Source organism: Charadrius vociferus, unplaced genomic scaffold, assembly GCF_000708025.1.
Source record: "Charadrius vociferus isolate BGI_N301 unplaced genomic scaffold, ASM70802v2 scaffold32, whole genome shotgun sequence".
NCBI classification, from domain to species: Eukaryota; Metazoa; Chordata; class Aves; order Charadriiformes; family Charadriidae; genus Charadrius; species Charadrius vociferus.
In genome coordinates this window covers 11667352-11692876 of record NW_009647856.1, presented here as the reverse complement: position 1 = coordinate 11692876, position 25525 = coordinate 11667352, and the positions used below count along the sequence as shown (strand labels likewise).

Genomic DNA, 25525 nt, shown 5'->3' with positions numbered 1-25525 from the left:
GCCTGCGCCAGGGGCTCACCACCCTCAGGGTGAAAAATTTCTTCCTAATATCTAACCTAAATCTCCCCTCTTCCAGTTTGAAGCCATCCCTCCTTGTCCTATCATTACATCTAAGATAGCATGGACTCACACATTTACTCCGTCGATCGCTACAGTAAAAGCACATTAAAAAAAGTTTCTACAGTCTTCACTGACACCCAAACTCACCCCATTCCGCAGCAAGGACAGGGTAAGTTGGGTCACGGCGTATTTTCATTCTCTCGATGCAGTTATTGATGAACTACTCAACGCAAGGAAGTTAAGATGCTGCAGATGGTTGGCACGAAAAAGATATTGTACGCAGATACCTTAATCTTGATGCAATTATTTTTTATGAAGCAAATTATTTCCACTGCCTATCTTGCAAGCTGGTAATGAAAGTGAAGTGTTTGCGAGAAGTGCTATTTAAAGCAGAGCACTCATGTTTGACTCGGATGGCAGAAAAGGGGGAAAAATTAAGCAGGAAGGCAAACAGAAAGAAAGAAGTATTTTCACCAGTTTCTAAATCGATGTGAAGTACCTCATCAATAAAAATAAGAGCATCACCACTCCCTCGTGTGCTTGACAGAAACCTCTAAATTCATTAAAGATGAACATGCTGAAGCCCATGTCAGAGTGGTCATACTCTGAATACCATACTGCATCTTAGCCAGCGGCCACCTTTTCTCATAATAAAACGGCTGAAAACTAGAAATTATGCCCTAGCAAATTTATTTTTAGCACATTTCTTCCATTTTAGAAGAGAGAGAGGTTGAGACAAAACGTGCTTATGAAATTACCCATTTCATTACGGGCACCCAGCAATAAATGAAGAGCAGACAACGTACGCAACCCTTTTTTTCAAGGAAAGATGTGAAAAACCGTAACAAATTTTAATATGTCCTCACAATTGGTGCTGTTCTGAAGATTATTCCAATAGCTACTGTCACGACATCAGGAATTTACATTCGGAGGAATTTACGTACTTTCCTCCTGCATTTTTACATCCTGAGAAGTCACAAATGACCACAGCTCTCAGCTACCAAGATGGCAGTCAGAATATTCCTTCATCTGGGGATGACATTCCAATTACTTTTTTATTACTATTTTATTCTTGCTTGTGGCCTGTTGCCTAAGTGACTCACGATTGTGAGTAATACAAACAGAGACAAGCTGGGAACCGCTCTTTCAAAGGTGCTGCCACTGAATGGGGAGTGACACGTCTGACGAGAAGGGAAAACCCTACAAGGAAAAAGCAGAGGTGGAAGACTGACATAAACCGAGAAAAACACCTTATTATTGAATTCCGGCAAAACTAAGGAGACCAACTGTTAGACTGCAATGTAAAAAGAGCAAAATTAAAGTAGCAGAGGTGAGCGACTCGGTGAGAAGAGGCTTATTATAGACTTGCTCTGTTTTAAAGTCCCAGCAGTCCTCGATGAGCTGTGAAGTTTTTAGTAATCGGCACGGCGCTTTAGATCGGGCGTTTCGTTTTCTGTCTGTCCATACTTCTTTTATCGAAGAATGAACTTACCTCGCAGTTCATAAAGTATCCTTCTGACTTCTTAATAAGCATAACAGACAGTCAGCCATAAACAATTGGTGACAGGGGGCAACTAAATTTTTCCCAACTTGGGTCAATGACTAATTACGCCGTTCAATAAAAAGGGGACACCGCTTGCAATGCCATCCCACTCGGCGCGCCAGTTAATTTTGAAAAAAAAGATTAAAGAGCGTCAGCAACAAGCTCAACTAGTGGTTATTTTTAACACGTGCACACATCAACACCTTTACAGCAAACCCATTGCTGTGGGACGTTATCTCAGAAGTGGCAGTGTGCCCATAAAGACAGTAAGTTAATTCTATTTATTCTAATTATTTGCACCTGTAGAAATACGTAGAAAAGCTTTACTTACCTGAGGAGGGGATGAAAGATGATGGTAATGTTTCTGGCTCCTGGTTTGCAGACAAACTTGGATCCGCCACCTTCAATTAAGTTATCATCTGGTCCCCCTGGAAAATAACACAAAACAAGGTGTCTAACGGGCCTGAACACGCCTGGAATTTTAGATAGTAAGTGATAATTAAACATTAGGTCTGTCTGTAAATGCTTAATTTCTGGTGAAGGATCAGTAATTAACATAAAGATTTTTTTTCTCTTTCTATTTTCCTTCTGCTCAGAGACTGTACTCCTAACGCACTGGGAACAGTACAGACAGTATTACACATCGCTTTAAGCCCCTCTTTCCACAGTTAGCGACAGTATTGCAGGAAGACTGGGAAGCACAGGTCCCCTACGGCACAGGACCCAGTTTCAACTGCAGAAGAGTTTCCCAACCATATGGGATGAATTTCCCAGGTTGGCTGAAGTCCAATATACTGGACTGGAGGTGCTAATACCATACCCATCACACAGACCAGAGGTTCCAGATACCAGTAAGAGACTTGAGCCTCACGGTTCTTTGAAGTGTCACCCCACTGACAAATCACAGAATCATAGAATGTTTTAAGTTGGAAGGGACCTTCAAGATCATTGAGTTCCAACCCCCTGCGATGGGCAGGGACACCTCCCACCAGACCAGGTTGCTCCAAGCCCCATCCAACCTGGCCTTGAACACCTCCAGGGATGGGGCAGACACAGCTTCTCTGGGAAACCTGTGCCAGGGCCTCACCACTCTCAAAGTGAAAAATTTCTTCCTAATATCTAATCTAAACCTCCCCTCTTCCAGTCTATAGCCATTCCGACATGTCCTATCAGTACATACCCTTGTAAAAAGTCCTTCCCCAGCTCTCCTGTAGGCCCCCTTTAGGTACTGGAAGGCCACAACAAGGTCTCCCCAGAGCCTTCTCTTCTCCAGGCTGAACAACCCCAACTCTCTCAGCCTCTCCTCATAGGAGAGGTGCTCCAGCCCTCGGATCACCTTCGTGGCTCTCCTCTGGCCCCACTCCAACAGGTCCATGTTTACCCTATGTTGGAGGCTCCAGAGCTGGAGGCAGTACTCCAAGTGGGGTCTCACCAGAGCAGAGCAGAGGGGCAGAATCACCTCCCTGGAGCTGGTGGCCACACTTCTTCTGACGCAGCCCAGGATACAGCAGGCTTTCTGGGCTGTGAGCGTGCATTGCCAGCTCACATTGAGCTTCTCATCAATCAGCACCCCCAAGTCCTTCTTCCTGGGGGTCCTGGGGACCTCCAGCCTGAAGTTTCAGTGACTTCAGCAGCTTTTGGAACAGCCCAAACCCAAAGAAACAGCTCTGAAATTGCACACGAGCACTCACTTAAATTATCCTTTCTCAAAAGCACAAGGGCCTTCACCTTGTGTAACAAACACCCAAGGCCTTGGCCACATGGACGAGATGTATTTTGAAGCACATCATGCTTGGAAAGGTTTTTAAGAGCAGCGCTTCACTGAATTTTGCTGCTTCCATACTACTGTATGGAAGGCTCCAACGCCTCTGATGATGCCACCATTCAATCCCTTGGAAGGTAGCTAAACTTTGATTGCCAGTGACATGACATTTTAACTTATTTATTACATTTAACACTATTGGGTCTCTCAGGAGTCCATGTCCTATCCAGAATCTTGTCGTTTACCGGTAGAATTCTCTGTTGCCCGAGTTCCAGTTGCTTACAAACAGGCTCTCAGCTACGTGAAAAATAAACTTGCTGAGTTTGGCCCACTCCTTGGGAGTAAAACACAAGCTCAGAGAGCATAATTTATACACCTCAGGCCCAGACTGAACAACTTTGAACATGAAAAACACCCACCTATGAGTCATTACATCAGAACCAAAGATACTTCCATAGGCAGCTCCGAACACCAAAATACTTTAAATCAGGATATTAAGAGAGAAAAAAGGGGGGAGGGCAAATCTCAGTTTCGTGAAACCCATTCTATAATTTCCTGACAGTAACAAAGTCCACTTGTTACCCTTCCAGAAGAAAACATGTTTAGAAGAACAAGCCAGATGTCCCACACATAAGAAAAGGACACCTTTAGAAAAAAAAAATCTCATTTTCAAATCAGCAGCAATTCCGCACATAATCCCTTGCATTTCGGTCGAGCTCCCTTGTCACAAAGTGCAGACCATGATCTTAATGGTATCATTTGACAAGTAACCCCCTCAAGTATGTTTTTTGGGCTAAAAACATCAAATAATCCCATATACGAACTTGGGCAAAGTCTTTATATCCCAAATGTTATCAAGTCCTTCTCATCTTGCATGTGAACTCTCCTTAATGATTGAATAATAATAAATACAGAACCTAATCACATTATTACGATAGCTTTATAGGCAGGAAAATGACAAAGTACTTGAAATCAAAACACCACCAGCAGATTATTGAATTTTTTGACCCTGACGTCTGCCTGCCTCCAAACTAGAAGAAGAATGTCTCCAAATTAGAAAGTGCAGGAGGAGGAACCCAACCAATGAGTACGTGACTCCAATCTTCTTTTCAAAGTGAAGTTTACGTTCTTTAAGCCATTACCTGCAACCAATTTACATCAAGAAAAAAAAAAAAAAAAAAAAAAAGGTCTTTGATGACTGATTTAATTGACCCTCCTGTGAGCAACCTCACAGCAACGCACAAGGATCAAGCAGGTGACCAAGGCCAGTTCTTCCATACCCTAAACGGTCCCTCAAGGTCACAGAATCCCAGACTGGTGAGGGTTGGAAGGGCCCTCTGGAGCTCCCCCAGTCCCACCCCCTGCCAGAGCAGGGGCACCTCCAGCAGTTGCACAGGACGGCGTCCAGGCGGGTTTGGGATGGCTCCAGAGTGGGAGACTCCCCCACCTCTCTGGGCAGCCTGTGCCACTGCTCTGCCACCCTCACAGAAAAGAAGTACCTCCTCAGGTTTACATGGAACTTCCTATGGTCAAGTTTGTGCCCGTCTCCTCTTGCCCTGTCACTGGGCACCACTGAAAAAAGACTATTCCCATCCCCCTGGCACCCTCCCTTTAAAGATTTATGAGCACGGAGAAGATCCCCCCTCAGTCTTCTCTTCTCCAGACTAAAAGGCCCCAAGTCCCTCAGCCTTTCCTCGTAAGAAAGATGCTCCAGTTCCTCATCATCTCTGTAGCCCTTTGCTGGACCCTCTCCAGCAGTTCCCTGTCCTTCTTGAACTGGGGAGTCCAGAACTGGACACAATACTCCAGATGCAGGAGCGTTCTGTACAAGAATTGACCGCAGTGGGGTAGATTCCCCAGTAAAAGGGACAACTGGAGCTGGAAATCCATGCAAACTCCGGATATCTGCATCCATGGAATTTCCACATGCTGACTCAGCTCCCCAAATGCACTGTTAGGACACAGAGCTCAACAGATCCTACAGTACCATAAGGGACTCGCGAATCACAAAGAAGCGGCTCAGAACAGAGTTTATAAAACTTCACTCACTGTAATTAGAAAGAGGCAGCTGTTAAAAAAAAAAACTCAACACGCAAACAGTTCAGGAACTTCATTTTGCATTTGAAAAAGTGAACTCGAACCATGTGACAATTTAATCGGGGGGGGAAGAGGAGCAACTTCTAGGAAAAGAAAATTATTCATTTCCCCTATTAATGTCAGACCCTGCAATTTCCAGTGGGGTCTGTGTCTTAACTGACTTATTGAAGAATTCATCCAAGCATGAACTACTGAGGCATGAACCGGGAAATCCAGGCTCAAATTAAGAAAGGGGCGTTATTCTCGTTACATCAAGTCACCCTGCGCTAATCAATATTATTGACTGGGACGAACTCCGTGCCAAGGAATAAAACGAGCTGTCTTACCTGCTTGGCCAAATCGTGTGAGATTCGGGGAGAAAACACCAGCGCCGAGAGAAAAATATGCTTTTACGTCTTCTCCGCTCTTAGCTTTCAATTAATACTAATGAATGCTCTGCACGTAGGTGTAAGCTATGAGGAAACGTAATTTTGTTTGTATTTAAACACTTTACCTTGAAAAATAGACTCAGATGTAAGTCTTATTCCTGGTGATGCCCTGTACATGCCAATAACAACTCAGCACTGCAACAGCTTCTTCTACTCCCAGCAGTGCGCACGGCACCTTCACGTCTCTCCCACCCCTTCGGAGCCTGAGCCAAACTGCCATCACCCAACACCAGCGCAGCTCCACTGCTTCACGGCCACAGCACACACGAGCAAATGCTGCCGTTCACCACAGTGTACGACACAGTAGTTTTGGAGAAAAGCCCAAACTGGAGCCAGAGAGACCTTTGCCTGGATGTTCCAGTGCAACTATCTAGTGGGGACTCTCCATGGCTACATCAACGTGCAAATGTGCATTTATCCTCACCGGTAAATATGACACCTCCACTGCAGATGATGCCCTGTGCTGGAGAGACAACAGGTATCTCCATGAAAACACACCATGAATATCCCTTCATCCTCATTGATCCCTACCAAGAGCATCTGTTGGCGGTGTTCAGCCTGGAGAAGAGAAGGCTCCGGGGAGACCTTAGAGCCCCTTCCAGTCCCTAAAGGGGCTCCAGGAGAGCTGGGGAGGGACTCTTGATCAAGGAGGGGAGCGATGGGACAAGGGGGAAAGGTTTTAAACTGGAAGAGAGGAGATTAGATGAAATATTAGGAAGAAATTTTTCACTCTGAGGGTGGTGACGCACTGGCACAGGTTGCCCAGAGAAGCTGTGGCTGCCCCATCCCTGGAGGTGTTCAAGGCCAGGTTGGACAGGGCTTGGAGCAACCTGGGCTGGTGGGAGGTGTCCCTGCCCAGGGCAGGGGGGGTGGAACTGGATGATCTTCAAGGTCCCTTCCAACCAAAGCCATTCTATGATTCTATGATTCTCTGATCTCTTCCAGGGCGGTGAATGATCATTCATCTGAAGAAACCAATACCAGGCAGCTCCACAGAAAACAGGGAGGAGATGGAGAAGGAGCGCAAAAAATGCCGGTTGTGGAGTTGTTTTTTTTCCCTCCTCATAAAGATGATTATCAGAGAAGCACTTTGCATAGTCTCTCCAACAAGAACTACACGTGGAAATACTGTACCGCTGGGCTGTCTCAAACATGCTCCACATCCACATGAGCAGACTCAGGGAGAAGAAATCTCTTCGCCTTATCAGGGAGAAGGAGGTGTAAAGCCGAATTCCCAGTGAGCACTGAAGATTTTCAACTGTATGTAAGTGCTCAACTTCATTGCCATGACAGCTCCCTACAAGCACCGACTACGGGACCGACAATCCACGCTCACTGAAGCACAAGAGCACTCCAGTAACCATCTGGACTGAGCGTACGTCAGTGCTTCAGCAACACCACATTACAGAAATGTTTCATTTGGGTTGCACAGTTTGGGGGATTTTGTAGGTTTTTTCACAGAATCTCAGAATGGTGGGGGTTGGAAGGGACCTCTGGAGCTCCCCCAGTCCCACCCCCTGCCAGAGCAGGGGCACCTCCAGCAGTGGCACAGGACGGCGTCCAGGCGGGTTTGGGATGGCTCCAGAGGGGGAGACTCCCCCACCTCTCTGGGCAATAGCAGTTCTCTGGAAACCAAGTTTAATTAATTCCAGAATTAATTAACTATTTAGTTAGTTCAACAGAACGGCTTGATTCCGAAATGTTGTTATGTTTGGCAGACATAATGAAAAGTCACCAGCCTTTTGCAACATGCTTAAATCATTGCGGGGGGATATTTGTTACTTTTGTTCAGTATTGTTTCCAGACTCTCGGAAAAACACATTTATGGAAAGATTTCCATAAAATTGAAAAAAAAATTGTCAGTCTTTAGGTTGGAGTGACTAAACAGTGAAACCTCATCACCCTCTACAACTACCTGAAAGGAGGTTGTAGAGAGGTGGGGGCTGAGCTCTTCTCCCTGGTGACAAGTGATAGGACGAGAGGAAATGGGTTCAAGTTATGCCAGGGGAGGTTTAGATTGGGTATTAGGAAACATTTTTTCACTGAAAGGGTTATTAAACATTGGAATAGGCTGCCCAGGGAGGGGATGGATTCGCCATCTCTGGAAGTGTTTAAAAAAAGGGTAGATGTGGTATGTGGGGACATGGTTTAGAGGTGGTTTTTCAGGGTAGGTTGATGGTTTGACTTGATGATCTTAAAGGTCCCTTCCAAGCTCAGTGATTCTATGATTCTATGTGGTCTCACCAGGGCAGAGCAGAGGGGGAGGATGACCTCCCTCGACCTGCTGGCCACACTCTTCTTGATGCATTCCAGGATGCCATTGGCCTTCTTGGCCACCGGGGCACATTGCTGGCTCATGGGCACATTGCTGGTTCATTTTTGTTTTACTGTAAGGGAAGAAACTATAATAGCCACATTTCACAGGCACAAGGAGAAAACCTCAAACTTTCACAGCTGTCACAAAGTCCTATTGTAGCAGTTCCTTCTTGAGAGCACCGGCTTGCTGATTTAATCTGTCTCGTAATAAATTATGAAGGGGGAAAAAAAAAAGAAAAAAAAAGAAAAAGAAAAACTTTGAGGTGAAGTGAAATTTGTCATACAGTTAATGATATCCTCACGCTGTGCTGGCAATGAAGTGTGCCCACCTGAACACCGCTGCGAGTGGGAGTCAGCGACGGGTCCATTAGTAACGCAGATGAATGTTTCTGAAATGGAGCCTAAAATGTCATGCTTCAATATGAAAAAGCGTTAGATTACCGAGCAAGCGAGAATCTCTGCACGCATTTAAAGTCTGAACAAATGTTAAGAGGGCTTCAAGTTTTCTATTCAGCCTACTAGTTTAAAAATCTAAATATTGGCCGTGGATACCCCAGTTTTACCACTGATGTCCCATTATCTACATACACAGGAGGTCTCAGAAGGATGATGGCAAGCTGGAGCGGGGCCAGAGGAAAGCCACGAGGATGATACAAGGGCTGAAGCACCTCTCCTATGAGGAGAGGCTGAGAGAGTTGGGGCTGTTCAGTCTGGAGAAGAGAAGGCTCCAGGGAGATCTTATTGCCGCCTTCCAGTACCTAAAGGGGCTCCAGGAGAGCTGGGGAGGGACTTTTTACTGGGGCATGTAGTGATAGGATGACAGGGAATGGCTTCAAAACGGAAGAAGGGAGCATTAGACTAGATACTAGGCAGAAATTTTTCACTCTGAGGGTGGTGAGGCACTGGCTCCGGTTGCCCAGAGAGGTTGTTGAGGCCCCATCCCTGGAGGTGTTCAAGGCCAGGCTGGACGTGGCCTTGGGCAACCTGGGCTGGTGGGAGGTATCCCTGCCCATGGCAGGGGGGTCGGAACTCGATGATCTTCAAGGTCCTTTCCAACCTAAACCATTCTATGATTCTATGATTTCTTCTCCCAGAAGGGATCTCCCCAGAAAAAAAGGAGTTTCTTCTGCTGTGAAGTAACTCAAGTTCAAAGTTGCACACCAGAATGTGAGCTATACCTGGACTTCCCTAAATTACTCCATATGGAACACACACGGAAGCACATGATAGAAGTGTGAAGGATTAGCATTCTTCATAAAGTGCTTTGAGAATGAATTAAACTTCTTCTCGCTATTCCTATACCTATTTTGTGTACTGAAACCGCACCAAAGGCAAACTTTCAGTTACATACACGCCATCACACAACTCATGGCTCCTCACTTAGAGACAAAAACCTGTAACACACCACAAGGAGTCTCCCGATCCATCATTTTGCAATTAAGGCAATGCTGGTTACTTTCTATAACCAAGCACTGCCACGTCTACAGAAAAAAACTTGATCCTATTTTGTAAAGAAAGATCACACTGAGAAATATCCCGTGATTTCCTCGTTTATCAAGGTAACTTCTCTACCACTAAATTAAAAAAACCCCAACAACCAACCAACCCCTCAAAAACAGAGGCAATACCAGCGTTTATATTTCTTTTTCCTCGATTATTGCGGTTTTGCTTAAATTTGAAATTTTGGTTGGGGTTTTGTTTTGTTTTGTTGTTTTTTTTTAATTAAAACAATTTTCTCCATAAATGTTCAAGATTTAAACGGAATGTTTATATGAAGGAGGTGAAGACATCAGAGAGGTGGCAGCTCAGTATCTTGTAAGAGGCTCCCTGTACCTTTTAAAATCATAGTAAGCAATAAAGTAATATATTTTTTAAACAACAATGTAAGGAAAGTTCTCTTTGTTTCTAATCAGAGTACTCTTAAAAGGTGACATTTCTTACACTGTCACCTCAGAGCACCATAACACATTACCTAATTGTTTCAGAGCTGTATTTGTCTTAATGCCTTTCATCCTCAGCCCAGATATGCTTTAAATCCTATCAGACAGAAAGATATTTGGCTAAGAAGTAAAGCCCTTTCCAAAACAGCCAAGAATTATTAATTTAGCCTCAACGGAAACTGCAAACACCTCCAAACCATGAGGACCGGAGGCAATCCTGTACTTGCTCTCTTCCCCTCCCGTCCCCTCTCTGAGCACAGGACAATGTCATTAATCTCTCCGTGAACGCAAATTTATCAGCAAAGCAGGTTCCAGGCATGTAAGGAGCAATTCCTCGGCACCTCTCTGTGATCAAAGCGCCTTTCCTAGAGAGCCACTCTGCGTTAATCTACACAATCATAAAAAGAATAAAGAAAACGGGATTTGAAGCCACAACAATCGAGCAATCAACACGGCTTGATAATTAATGCCACCTCCTCTGCTCTGAGCATCGGAGCAAACCTATAGGAGAAAAGGAACCTGGTTAGATGTTATGGCCCTTCCCAAAAGTTCTTGATTATGTGGAGAACAACAGCATAGCTATTACCTGTATACCATCCTCAAGGTATGGAAGTACAAATTTTCATTGAGAAGGAAAGGGAAGAAAGCAACAGCTGCCCGAGGAGAGCAAAGCAGGTTATTATAAAACGGAGCTCAACAGAAAAGAGCGATTGATCTGTGCTATGACGGAACAGCAACTATGGGCATTACGATAGAAGTCTCCTGATTTTTCATGTTTCTGTACATCAGGACTCTACTGTCTTACAATGGCACCTGCTTAAACAAAGCCACACAAAACACAAGCATCAAGTCCTCGTTATACTATGCTGATTCGCAGCACTGATTCAACGTATCGCCTTACACATTTAAGTTCTTTTTGTAAAGAAACAGACATAATTGATCTTCTCTAAATTTTTCTGCATGCATGTCTTGAATCATCAAACGTAACTGCATTCAGGCCGTTTTCCAAACCGCTCTGGTACCTGCTTTAGTAGAGCCCCCATGGTGCAGCCCATGCTTGAATTAAGGGCTCAGCAACCATCTCTCCTGGCATGTGCTCTCCCCTACACCATCAGACCTCAGCAGGGAAGGGACGGGGAAGGATCTGGTCCACTCTCCAGACTGGTCTCCACTGGGGAACAAAGCACATATGGAATCCAACACCCTGCACGTAAAACTAGCTTTTGACCTTAACCTTAGAGAGGCAGCCCTAGAATCACAGAATGGTTTAGGTTGGCAGGGACCTTGAAGATCATCGAGTCCCAACCCCCCTGCCATGGGCAGGGACGCCTCCCACTAGACCAGGTTGCTCCAAGCCCCGTCCAACCTGGCCTTGCACACCTCCAGGGACGGGGCAGACACAGTTTCTCCGGGCACCCTGTTCCAGTGCCTCACCCCCCTCAGAGTGAAAAATTTCTTCCTACTATCTATTCTAAATCTCCCCTCTTCCAGTTTGAAGCCATTCCCCCTCAGCCTATCACTACATGCCCTTGTCAAAAGTCCTCCCCCAGCTCTCCTGTAGCCCCTTTTAGGTACTAGAAGGCTCCAATAAGGTCTCCCTGGAGCCTTCTCTTCTCCAGGCTGAACAGCCCCAACTCTCCCAGCCTGTCCTCACAGTAGAGGTGCTCCAGCGCTCCCATCATCTTCGTGGCCCTCCTCTGGCCCTGCTCCAACAGGTCGACGTCCTTATGTTGGGGGCTCCAGAGCTGGACGCAGTAGGAGCAGCGCGACAGAACCTCGGTAGGTCCTCCCTGAAGCTGAGTTGTTTATCCAGGTGAACAAACATAATAGAAGCCGCAGAAGTGTCCAGCCCTGTGTTCCAACCAGCCCGTGTCTGCAGGCCAGCTCCACAGAAGATAATCGTTAAACTTCCAAATCCATAGACCCTTCCTTTTGAACAAACACCATCTTTGAAGACTCACACTTTTATTAAGAATCCTGTTTGGCAGACACTGCACTTTTCCCCTGGTGCAGGTCAACTCTGGGTTAATAACTTTCTGTTTCTGAGCCATGTCCTCTTCCCTTCTTACTGGACTCCTACAAACCACGTGTGGGAGCTCTTATGGGCCTGCCCATGCAACTGGAACTCAGCACTCCAACTAAGATGGTAAAGCAAAGGTTATTTATAAGTGAATGATACAAAATTCTTCCAGAAAACCCTTCTAACACCAAACAATTTAGGACTCCATGGACTAGATGAGAGAGTTCTCATCTTCTAGTGTCATTTAGTGAACTATGTAGCAATGATGTTCCCTCTGTCCTCTTCACCCACAAACCGCAGTAGAATCATAGAATCATCTAGGTTGGAAGGGACCTTTAAGATCATCAAGGCCAACCATTAACCTGACACTTCCAAATTACCACTAAACCATGTCCCTCAGCACCACAGCTACACATCTTTTAAATCCCTCCAGGGATGGCGACTCCACCACTTCCCTGGGCAGCCTGTTCCAGCACTTGACAACCCTTTTGGTGAAGACATTTCTCCTAATACCCAATCTAAACCTCCCCTGGTGCAACTTGAGGCCATTTCCTCTTGTCCCATCACCTGTTTCCTGGGAGAAGAGACCAAACTCCCCTCGCTATCCCCTCCTTTCCGGGAGCTGTAGAGAACGAGAAGGTCTCCCCTCAGCCTTCTTTTCTACAAGCTGAACACCCCCAGGTCCCTCAGCCGCTCCTCATCAGACGTGTCCTCCAGACCCCTCATCAGCTCTGTTGCCCTTCTCTGGACACACTCCAGCGCCTCAATGTCCTTCTTGTCGTGAGGGGCCCAAAACTGAACACAGTACTCGAGGTGGGGCCTCACCAGTGCTGAGTACAGGTGGACCATCACTGCCCTGGTCCTGCCAGGGACAAGGGAACGTGTAGACCAAGCCCTACACAGCTGCTCTTTCTGGCAATGACCCACCTCCTGCTGACGCAGCACGTGGGACTCCTGTTCCCTCTCTTGCAACAGGAGGGAGGGAGGCAAGATGTACCAGCCAAAAAAAAAAATAAAAAAAAATCCACATGTTATCAAGATAGACAAGAATAAGCTCCGGCCAATACTTGATTACTTCCTTGCTTGAGGGGAGAAGCAATTTAGCAAAGGTTTCTGACAGAGGAAAGATTGCATTTCTTGTTTGCTTCTCTTAATCACACGCTCTTTTTTTTAATCATGGAAACTGCAAATTTATAGATCAGCCTGTCAGGAACGAGGGACTGATGTTGAGAAACACACAGGCACCCAACCTTCAACCCAGACCAACAGAGATCAGAGAGACGATGACATTGGCACTACAAGAGACCCCAAATCAACAGGAATTAGGTGGCTAACTACTTGTAAAATACAGGCTGTCAGTCCTGGGGGCGAGGGCTCTGCCGTGGCAGGAAGGGAGCTCTGAGATGATGAACTGTCTCAAAGGGCAGCAGACTGTTCCCAGTTCCCAGTCTGTCCGTCACTTGTCACCAGCACTGAACTCCGCACAGGAGATGCCACCACTGCTGCGGCCAAGTACAAGTACACCCTCAATCCACACAGACTACGTGCTTCCATCTGTTCAGATGGTTTCTAAGTACTTTTCTTCTTTGACAGAGAGGTAGGGGGGCAACTAACACAAAAGAGATGTGAAGTGAGGGGAAAAAAAAAAAAACAACGAGGAAGCCGACCTTTAAGGTTATAAAGTACATCCCATTTCATCTCTGTAATATTTCCTTAGGCGAAAAAAAATCTCAGCAATTCTCCCAGAAGCAGCGTTTGGGGTGATGCCCCCTAACACAAGTTGCAGAGCAGCTTTCCAACCTAAAAAATTTTCACTGGAAAACACACAAACGCGCAGAAATTCCGGCAGGGCTCCTCGCTGATTCTCAGTTCGCCTCCTGGAGCAACGGGGCTGTTGTGCTGGGGGACCAGTACAAGACACAGGAGTCCAGAGCTTCCAAAAGATGCACCAGCCCCTGTTGGGTTTGGGGCTGGGACCATGTCAGTCACCACAGTGACCTAAAATTCCCAGCTGAAGTCACGTCAGGTCTGATGGCCGGACCATCACAAATCACAGAATCCCAGACTGGTGGGGGTTGGAAGGGCCCTCTGGAGCTCCCCCAGTACCACCCCCTGCCCAGAGCAGGGGCACCTCCAGCAGTTGCACAGGACGGCGTCCAGGCGGGTTTGGGATGGCTCCAGAGTGGGAGACTCTACAACCTCTCTGGTCAGGTTATGCCTTCCAGGTATAAAACTGGGGAAGAGGCTGTAGCTCGTGTTCAAGTTTGTAGAGCACATGCTCAGCTTCAAACCATGGAAAAACGATCTCCAAAAGCAGGAGAGGCGATACCACCACCAGTGGCCTCTCTGCTCAAAGGGACCACAAGCCCCATGGTGACAGCAGCGTGGCATTTTGTTCCGTACAGGTACAGCGTTCCCAGCCACGAGAACAGACATCACTATCAAAATCTTAAATATCAACCCAGAAGCCACCAGGCAGCCGACGTGGATCGTGTGACCCAGACGTCGTAGGAAAGTTTTTGCTAGTGCAGATCTGGATTCAAGTCATGGGTCTGATACGGCCTCTGTGACCCCGATCAGCTTTCTGTGTTGCTCTTTCCCAAAAGGGGAATTGAAATAGCGACTCCAACCTTCCCCCGGTAAAGCTATTTTGAGAAACGCTGTAGACAAAAAGGAACAAAAGGCTTTAGTCACTGTTCTTAAATTCATGCTTCGACTTCAGCTTTCCATTTCACACCGAACGCGGCTCCAACTTACCGAACTGACCACCTATTCTAATCGCTGCCCGAAATTCCTGCCCGAAACAGCTCCTCCGGATTGTTTTTGACTGGCTGTCATTACCCGTCCTTTACCGCACAGCGGGACCGCAGCACAAGGAGCTGATTTGGATGCAGTCACATAGCCCGTGCGCAGACATATTGTTCTGCTGATGTTCCCATGCCCAATCCTTTTACGCTCTCCTATACTGTCTTGTCTGCGATCCAACACCATATGCATTTAAATAAGTTGCTCTTTAATGTTTCAAAACCTGATTTATTAGTTGCTCACACTCCATCTGCCTTGAAAAACGGCAGCGTGCCTTCACTTTCGCAGGCTGTACAAAAGGTTGAGGTTCAGTTTGACTCCACTTTATCATTTGATCAGCGTGTCAGCCACACATGTAAAGTCTCCTTTCAGCTACAGAATTTGTTTAAAACGCATACTTTTCTTTCTCCTCTTTATTTTTCCCCCCTTTCCCAGGCCACGCGACTCAGCAGCAGGCGCTTTGATTAATGGATTTGTCAGCTTGCATATTTACTATTTTGTTGGTTTCCCTAAAACCACTGTGTACAGATGTAAGCTCTTCCAAAGCACGGCTGCAGCAGAAATCCTTATCCGAAGGCAGAAAACACGCTAGAGCTAATGAACTGTGATTACTTACACACCACATTCACTTTTCAACTGTTTTCTTCTCGAAGCTTTCCTTCTTTATCTTATCTCCTGTAGTGGCAAATGGCTCCTACCTGAATCTTTTATATTCCTGACATGTATTCTATTCAGTTTTAATGTCAGAAGAAGAAAAAAAACCCAGTGAGCAAACAGAGAAAGCAAGTGAAATAAGACAAAGATATTCCTTGACATACAGTCATTTATGGTTTTATATTCTTACAAACTGTTTAACTCTCAAACTTCCCACATCTCATCTTCCTTTTTAATACTTACAAGCTCACGGCCATTTTAGACAAAGGAATTGGTAGTTACAGTAAGAGGGATCTGGGGAGCTCGTGGCGTGAGGACACGAGAGCATCTCCACTCACCCGCTTCTGCCGTGGGGCAGGTTTGCCACAGCCCCTCTTATGGGCCCCGGTGTGAGAAATAAAGAAATAAAAAGGTGTAAAAAGTTGTACGGTCTTCTAGAAGCAGTACACATTTACAGAAATACTTAATTTTTTACCATGAGCACACAGGAAGAAAACAGGATTTGGGAAGCGTACACAGCTGGGATTACAGTAACCATCAGGCAGTCCAAGAAAGCTGTCATAGACTTGTTTTCCATGTATTAATGAATGCACCCCTTCTAATGAAGATAAATTTGCCAATCTTTTGACAAGTCTTGAAAACGTAACAGATCTGGCACGTAAAACAAGACAAAATAAAACCTACTTGGTTATTCAACACCGTGATGCCTCTAGAAATGTATAACCAACAAAAGAATGTCCTCACTCCTCATCTGTGCGCGCACCAGTGTGAATTAATTCATTTTCTGGCAATATGCAGAATGATCCCTACTAATAACAAGGGTTTTCCCCAAGGGCACTGAAACGGATTGTCCACGCCGGCGCACAAAATGCACAAACCAACTCCCTGCGCCGACAGAAATTATCGGATCGCTCGGAGTATGACCTGTCAGGCAGCATTTTTCAACCTGTTCATCCATAATCTCTTTTAGATGGGTTTCCCCACCTCCTTATCCTCCTTGCTTTGTTTTGCCTGAAATTCAATCAAAGATGAATTAGACTTTAGAAAACAACCACCACCGGGGCTATTTAAGTCGTGCTGGAAATTCCAGACCCCCGCGTTAATTTTGCTACAGCTTTTCCTTCTTGCATTTTAATGCAAAACTGGTTCTCCCCCCCGGAGACCGTCCCCGATATTGGCACGAAATCGCACGGGGCTGTAAGAGAAACTCAAGCGCCAATAAAAAGGAGGGTAACTCAACCCTCAGCAGACATTAGCAATTGCAGGAAAACAGCCAGAACTTTAATCACAATTCTTTCAAATACAGCCAGGGATTTAGAAACTCTGTTATTCGAGGATATGACCTTAATACAGTGCTTAATCAAAGCCGTTGCCAGCCCCAGAATAACCTGACGACTTTAATAAACCCCCATTTCATCGGAGCCAATGTGTCAGAACCACACTGTAACTAATATAACAAACTCTAGAACAAAGAATGACCAATCCTTTCCATATATGTTTCTCTACATTTCTACAGACAGAGAAACTTCAGGTTTCTCCTACACAATGACCAAGAACTCTCACGAGCTCTATTTTATGGAAATTTCTTAAGAGAGTTTAAATTATAGTTTTCCCCTTGTTGGTACTGCTGCGCAGGTATCAAGGATAAGAAAAGCTCAAAAGGTACATGTTGAAAAAAAATGTTCAGGTACTGACGATTTTCTTATTTTAAATTTTACCTAAAAGCAATTCGACACTCACAGGCTAAAGCAGCCAAAATTTGAATGTTTCAGCTTCATCATTAAAAAAAAAAATAAAATTTGCGGTTTCTGCTGATTCAGCAGGCTCTACCAACAGCAGCTCGATAGAGTCTTACCTACATCTTCGAATACTTTGTATTCTAATTTCACAATTAAAAGAAATACGTGCTCTTTCGTTCGACCACAAGAAGCAGAAGCACGCACGTTGGTACAGAGCAGCTAGAAACCGCACAAGCAAAAATTCAACTTGGCATCAAGTGCAATACTTTCGAAGAAGTCACAGGAACGGGCACAAACCAAAGTTATTCCTCCGCCTCGGAGTACCGTTCCCTCAGCGTGGAAGTTTCCTCTTGCAGCAACGCCGAAAAGCCCGGACAAGGGTATCTCCGAGCTGTGTCGTACCACCTGTAACCGCAGTCTGCAAATCCAGAGTTCTCTCTTTAAAAATAGATGTAAGCCGTTCTGCATCTGAAAGGAGTACCGAGTTCAGAGGTCCCCCTCTGCTGTGGTCCTAACCTTTCCGCTTCAAACAGCCACAAAACTTACTTTGAAAACTACTGCTCATCAAGAAAAAACCCGAAGCAGAAGAAGCCTTCTCTGATGGAGAGAGTATTGAGAGCGCTCCCCCCCCTCCATCTTCCCCCTCCGTTGGCTACTTACAACTGAGGAAAGCGGCCAAACTACAACACAGGAAAAGAGTTGTGTTATTCGGAGCGCCACTCGGTAATACAAAGGGTCCCACAACACAGGAGAAGCTGCAGATCTAAAAGGCTTCCCACCTCCCACCAAATTTGAAGCTGCGTCTCATACTCCCAGGGCAAGGCGCCGCGGCGCGGGGAACGGAGAGAGAAGTTATCGACTGGCGCCGAGCAGCGGGAGGGCACCGATCCTCGGTGTACGCGGCACCCGCCCCACCAGCACCTCCTCGGCAATCCCGACAACCACGCTTCAACCTCTATAATCAGACAGGAATTAAAACAACAAAAGTATAAGCAAAAAGCAGTTTGTTCTTTCATAAGGAGGAATTTATACCCTTCGTAATAATGAGGGTTTTTTGGAGGGTTGACCATGTTTTTTTTGGTGGTTTTTTTTTCAGAGCAGTGAAAATCAAAGGATTTAGGCATCAAGATGACTCTGTGCCTCTCACCATCAGCTGAGGGTGAAAAGATTTTCCCAGCACTACAAAAAATAAAAAAATAAAAAAATCTGTCACACTTGACCAGGTGAAATATTACGAGGAATCAAAATCAAAGAATAATAGAATGGTTAGAGAAGAAAGGGACTTTAAAGATCATCTCCTTCCAACACCCCTGCCATGGGCAGGGACACCTCCCACCAGCCCAGGTTGCTCCAAGCCCCGTCCAACCTGGCCTTGAACACCTCCAGGGATGGGGCAGACACAGCTTCTCAGGGCAAGCTGTGCCAGGGGCTCACACCCTCAGAGTGAAAAATTTCTCCCTGATATCTATTCTAAATCTTCCCTCTTCCAGTTTGAAGCCATTTCCCCTCGTCCCATCACTACATGCCCTTCCAAAAAGTCCCTCTCCAGCTTTCTTGTAGGTGCCCTTCAGATACTGGAAGGGGCTCGAAGGTCTTCCTGGAGCGTTTTTTTTCTCCAGGCTGAACCCCCCCAACTCTCCCAGCCTGTCCTCCCAGCAGAGGGGCTCCAGCCCTCCCAGCATCTCCGGGGCCTCCTCTGGCCCCGCTCCACCAGGTCCATGTCCCTCCTGTGCTGAGGCCCCCGAGCTGGAGGCAGCACTGCAGGGGGGTCTCCCCAGAGCAGAGCGCAGCAGAGGGGCACAATCCCCCCCTCGCCCTGCTGGCCACGCTGCTGGGGATGCAGCCCGGGATGACGGGGGCTTGCTGGGCCACCAGCACACATTGCTGGCTCATGTAGAGCTGCTCATCACCCAACACCTCCAGGTTCTTCTCCTCAGGGCTGCTCTCCATCCATTCTTCAACCTGAAATAAGGCTGGAAACTACCCAGTCTCAAATGATGACCTCTATCCAATGTAAAATAGTTTTATATCATTAAAGCAAAGCGAGCCACGCAATAACTGGATAAATCTATATCTTTGCCTGTAGAGCTGTGATTACAGCGGGGACTTTGGTTGTAGAAGACAAGACTCCCAAAACATCCCTAACCGACATCGTGGTGCTGGCAGAAAGCTGCGAATAGGTGGAACGCTGTAAGCTCTGCCAGGAGACTGTTGCCCATTACCAGAAGACAACGTGACGTGCCTTTCATGGGATCATCGCAGATGAAGGTGGAAAAATATCTACTCTGTTCCCCTGCGAATAAATGACAAAGCCTTCCGATGCATGAGATGAGCTGGCTCGCTATGCTACCACTGAAAGACTGCAGAAAAGAACGAAGCAGCAGCTGAAATCAGAAAAACATTGCACCATTATTCTTAAATTAATGGGTTCCAGGAACAAAATTGTCTCCGGTGCTACTACTGATGTACTTAACGCACCTTAAGCCAGACCTCTGAGTAACCCGTTACTATTTTTACATCTCTCTTTTTTACCACGTAACATCCTTTTCTCATGACAGTTTTAAAAGTACCCATGTACGAGGGACTATTGCCTCATTCTTTTTTTGGCAATAGATCACATGTCGCAGCGCTACACACTTACACGCCATAGCGTAGCCTCCTTTTCCAACCATCTGCTTGTTGAACTAATTCAAACTATTAACCAGTTTTACCAACAGGAAAAGACACTCCAGGCTTCAAGGAGACAGCTACAGTTTCACCAGGGGAACGGGAGGAGAGAGGAAAAAAAATAATAAAAAAAAGGCAGCACAAAGAAGCTATTCTAACAATGAGAGAAATGTCAAGAAATAGAAATGTCAAATCCCTTAGGGTGGGGGGAAAAAAAATAAATTCCAACTCCATTTTGTCTCCAAGCACTGTATTTTGTAATGAAATTACACTCTATAGTCTTCCCTCAGGGAAAACCTGCTCCAACTAATCAGACTGTTGTTTTTTTAAAGTTCAAAACAAATGCAAGAATGTCTGTGCAGCGTTCCTGCCCTAGATGTCAGGAACCACATTTAACTCTTTGCAAGCAAAAAGATCTGAATCTTGCTACCAAAACGTGCAAAATGGCTCAATATGGAAATAGTTCAAAATATCTCAATGTTCTCCTCGACACTGACCAGCTTACAGCAGCTTTCCCATGTTTTCTTAAATCATTCTTCAAAATCATAGAATCATAGAATGGTTTGGGTTGGAAGGCACCTTGAAGATCATCCAGTTCTACCCCCCCTGCCATGGGCAGGGACACCTCCCACCAGACCAGGTTGCTCCAAGCCCCGTCCAACCTGGCCTTGAACACCTCCAGGGATGGGGCAGACACAGCTTCTCTGGGCAACCTGCGCCAGGGGCTCACCACTCTCAAAGTGAAAAATTTCTTCCTAATATCTAATCTAAATCTCCCCTCTTCCAGTTTGAAGCCATTCCCCCTCATCCTATCACTACATGCCCTTGTCAAAAGGCCCTCCCCAGCTCTCCTGTAGGCCCCCTTTAGGTACTGGAAGGGCACTATAAGGTCTCCCCGGAGCCTTCTCTTCTCCAGGCTGAACAGACCCAACACTCTCAGCCTCTCCTCATAGGAGAGGTGCTCCAGCCCTCCCATCATCTTCATGGCCCTCCTCTGGCCCCGCTCCAACAGGTCCATGTCTTTTCCTATGTTGGGGGCTCCAGAGCTGGACGCAGTGCTCCAGGTGGGGTCTCACCAGATTAGAGTGGAGAGACAGCGTCACCTTCCTTGACCTGCTGGCCACACTTCTTCTGATGCAGCCAAGGACATGGTTGGCCTTCAGACCTAGGACAACCGGACGCTGATTTTCAGCTGCGATATTGAGGTGGGGATGTAAAACAAGTACACAGTAGTTGCTTCCCATCCCTCCAAACACTTCACTCCGGATACTATCAGCGGGAGATCACCTTCATTTCAAGCACGGTCAGATGCCTTCAGCACAGCTGGGGTACAAGGTGGGCGAAGCAGTCGTGGCTTGTTCTGCAGTGGCACGGCCAAGAGGTAACACAACAGGAATTTTCACAAGGATGGAGCTAGGCTCTCACACCACAAGAGTAAAACAGAGGAGATATCCCAAGAGCTCTTGGGCACAAACTCTTCTGCCGTTGCAGTGTTTGACACCATCCAAATCTACACCATAGGCAGTAATACCATAAAAAGTCAACACTGTCTTAAGAAGGGCAAGCACTTGCTCACTAGTTACGTCGTTTACACAAAACGCTATAGTCTTCAGTCATGTCATGCAATGAAATCCTTATAAAAGGCAAGATACTGGACAAGTTGGTGTTGACTCAACTGAAACGTATTTCTTTATGGGCATATCTACACGGATGAGTTCCTATGGATATTGCAGGAGGAAGGGGGTTATTAGCTCAGGCACAGAAGTGTGCGAGGCAGTAATGTGACATCCAGCAGGGAGCTGGCATTGCCTCCAGCAGCTCAGACCACGGGCAGAGTGTACACCATTATCCATTTGCATCTATAAAGACTTATCTCGATTTTCCACATACACTCTTGAGAAAAGGGGCTTTAACAAAAGTAAGAACACTCCTTTTTAGACAGAAATCTTGAACTTGTATATTCCAGTACTTAAGGGGGCCTACAGGAGAGCTGGGGAGGGACTTTTGACAAGGGCATGTAGTGAGAGGAAGAGGGGGAAAGGCTTCAAACTGGAAGAGGGGAGATTTAGATTAGATATCAGAAAGATATTGTTGCCTGTGCGGGTGGTGAGCCCCTGGGGCAGGTTGCCCAGAGAAGCTGTGGCTGTCCCATCCCTGGAGGTGTTCAAGGCCAAGTTGGACGGGTCTTGGAGCAACCTGGGCTGGTGGGAGGTGTCCCTGCTCAGGGCAGGGGGTTGGAACTGGGTGATCTTCAAGGTCCCTTTCAGCCTAAAGCATTCTATGATTCTATGATATTGGGTCTCTACAGAACAATGACCATAAAGGTTTCGAAGTTCAATGTCCCTCTTCTATGAGCAGGTGAGAAAACTGCTCCCATTCTGCCAGCCAAGGGATCTTTCTGGCTTGGTTTTCTGCCTGGCAGTACTGGCAAACTCAGTCAAATTCAAACAACAAATTTTTTGTTACAGTAGCATTGTCAGTGGTACACGTCTATATAACAATGCATAAGGCAATAAAGTTGTTCTTTTGTAAATAAAAGCATTGCCCACAAAAAGTAAATAAGATAAAATACAATTCTAAACCAAGTAGGTGTAAGAATTTGCTGCCCCTTATTAAAGCAAGAAGATATGTTTGATTCCAGATGTACTTCTCCTGCATCGGTCCTCGTAGCACATGGGCTTTTGCAACAGAGAGAGAGATGCAGATTCAACACAGGGAGTGGAGCTGCCGACCAACACATTCCAAATCCCAAACACACGCTGAGGTGTGCCCAATCTTCTGTGTTACAAATTCCTTTAAGACATTACGGTCGTCACTAAGCCTCTGAGATAACTCCAAATGGACCCGCCACGGATGCTGCAGCAGACCCAAGCGTGTTGCCTGTGGGGCCAGGAGAAGGCGCTCCTGCTTTCCAGCCCCTAACTCAAACACAGAAGAGCACATTTTCAGTTTTTTCTGCAGTATGCTTAGTTACACACAAAATAACAGCCAAAAGGCTTGTATCCATCCAGTTAATTGTTCACCCCGAACAGTTTAATTATCTTGGTTCATATAAACAGAATGTACGCCCTCCTCCCTGCTGATAAATAAATAATGCTGGATCTCTTCTTGTCTGGTTACACTTAAGGAATTGCTTTTTATTAGCAAAATGAGCTGTAAGGGTTAGCCGAATACTTTTGGAGCTACCTTTCCTTATGTGTTACTATTTCAAGATTTTCATTTTCTTCTTTGAAACTACTACCTACAAGTTGGAAATACTTACTAGCAGCCGCGATCGCATACACTTAGTTACCAATGAAACCTTCAGCTTCCTCAATTTAAAGCCAACAAGAGGGTTTAATTTAATTTCTTTGATAACACCAAGCACGCTCATTGTAATGACACTGAAGATATGAAATGGGCACAGCTGAAGAGACTACAGATCATAACCAGCCAAAAACTGCAAGAAAAAGCTGCCTTGTGCAGATATTGTAGGTAGAAGCAGTAACTTGCACCTATAGACTGAAAATGTGAGCAAAATGTGGAATTGCAGAATGGTTAGAGTTGGAAGGGACCTTCAAGATCCCCTAGTTCCAACCCCTCTGCCATGGGCAGGGACACCTCCCACCAGCCCAGGTTGCTCCAAGACCCATCCAACCTGGCCTTGAACACCTCCAGCGATGGGGCAGACATAACTTCTCTGGGCAACCTGCCCCAGGGGCTCACCACCCTCAGAGTGAAAAATTCCTTCCTAATGTCTCATCTAATCTCCCCTCTTCCAGTTTAAAACTGTTCCCCCTTGTCCCATCGCTCCCCTCCCTGATCAAGAGTACCTCCTCAGCTCTCCTGGAGCCCCTTTAGGGACTGAAAGGGGCTCTGAGGTCTCCCCGGAGCCTTCTCTTCTCCAGGCTGAACCCCCCCAACTCCTTCAGCCTGTCCTCCCAGCAGAGGTGCCCCAGCCCTCAGAGCATCTTCCTGGCCTCCTCTGGCCCCGCTCCAACATCACTGTAATCTGTTTGACGGTTGTTTCAGGTGTGCATTTAAGGGTAGATCAGTTCCCCATGCCCTCAGCCAGGCTGGGGGATGCCGTCGGAGCAGCAAGCGGCTCCAGCCAGATGTGGGGGAGCAGCAGAGGTACCCACAAGACTCTTTTCAAAAACTAGCAGACAGCAAACGCAGAGCAAATAACATCCTCCTGTCTTCAAGGAGAACACCAGCCTCTCTGCAACCTGAAAACAGAAAGGCAATTTCTTTTCGACCTCCACTCTTCATTGCATTTAAATAAAACTGTTTATGGGTGTTTGGAGACCTAAAAACCAAAGTCTCAGCCTGCCATTAATATTTTAATTAAGGGCATGAATATTCATGACCATTTTGTTTCTTTAGAGGACAAGATACGATAATTAAATAATTCTAATATGTAAATGTGTTCCTGTCATGACACCTTGCCTTCATCTACATTACAAAACCAAGGCATTTTTAGCTCTTTCATTATTTATGTAATTCTGTTTCTTTCAGCTTTTATTTTTTTATTTTTTTTTCCTCTAGACTAACTAGGGCTCTTGAATGCAGACAGCACCTTCTCAGTTACAGGCTCAATAATTATGGACTATTTCAAAGTCATCTGTCTCTCTTGACTTCGGCAGTTTCAGAGGATTTTTATTTGGGGGCTGTTTTGGTACGATACATCTTCTGTTTCCAAGCTAATTTCAAGAGCACCGCAAACACCTGATATTTGCCACAAGCCCAGGAGAACGGAGGCAAGCACAAAGTTATTAAAGATTTCATCATTTCTCAGACTTCGAGAACGCTTCAGTAACAACAAAAACCTATTGGTTTCTACGAGAGACAACAGCAGTAGCTGTTTTCGAAAATAAATACAACATTTCTTTCATTTGCAGCTATAACCGACGACAGAAAACTCTGGCTGATTCCAGCAAGTGTTCCCTGTAATTGCTTTGAAATCCCTCCATTTAAATACAAACCGAACTAAAAACCCGAAGCATGTCAAACGCGGACAAAAAAACTGGAAAGGATTTCCAGGGTCATTAAGTTCACCCTCAGCTCCTCCGAATACAACCTCCTGCATCTCCCCTTTCGTACCCATCTCAAGCTCAAACCAAGTTTCTCGCCTTCGCTGTTCAGACCTCGCTTCTCTACTTGTTTGAAACCTTTTTCCAATTTCCGGATTAAATTGCCTTTTGGCCAGTTTATTCCTATCTGTGGCAACACCAGTTCTCAACCAACAGCTCTTTACCACCCCTTCAAGGTGCCCGATACCTTTTGTAGGCAATTGTATCACCTTTCAGCCTACTTTACTCGAGCACGAAACAGTCTTCCCCCCTCAATATAAGCAGCCAGAAACTGCATCCAGTATTTCAGACGACTTCTAACCAGCCACTTGTACGGTGACATTAATACTTTCCAGTCTCTGCTGGAAATACCCTGCCTGGGTCGCGTTTGCCTTTTTCCGAGCAGCACCGCTTTGGCAGCTCACGGTCATTCCGGCATCAAC

The 25525-nt window shown here is 46.0% G+C and overlaps 1 protein-coding gene across 1 annotated transcript in view; it reads right to left on the bottom strand.

The window, feature by feature from the left end:
• The window catches only part of EXOC4 (exocyst complex component 4), a 442826-nt gene that overhangs the window by 223805 nt on the left and 193496 nt on the right, over nt 1–25525 (bottom strand). Inside the window, exon 10 of the mRNA XM_009882971.1 lies at nt 1935–2031. Within this exon, the coding sequence (XP_009881273.1) occupies nt 1935–2031 (97 nt within the window). The remainder of the gene's footprint in view (nt 1–1934; nt 2032–25525) is intronic.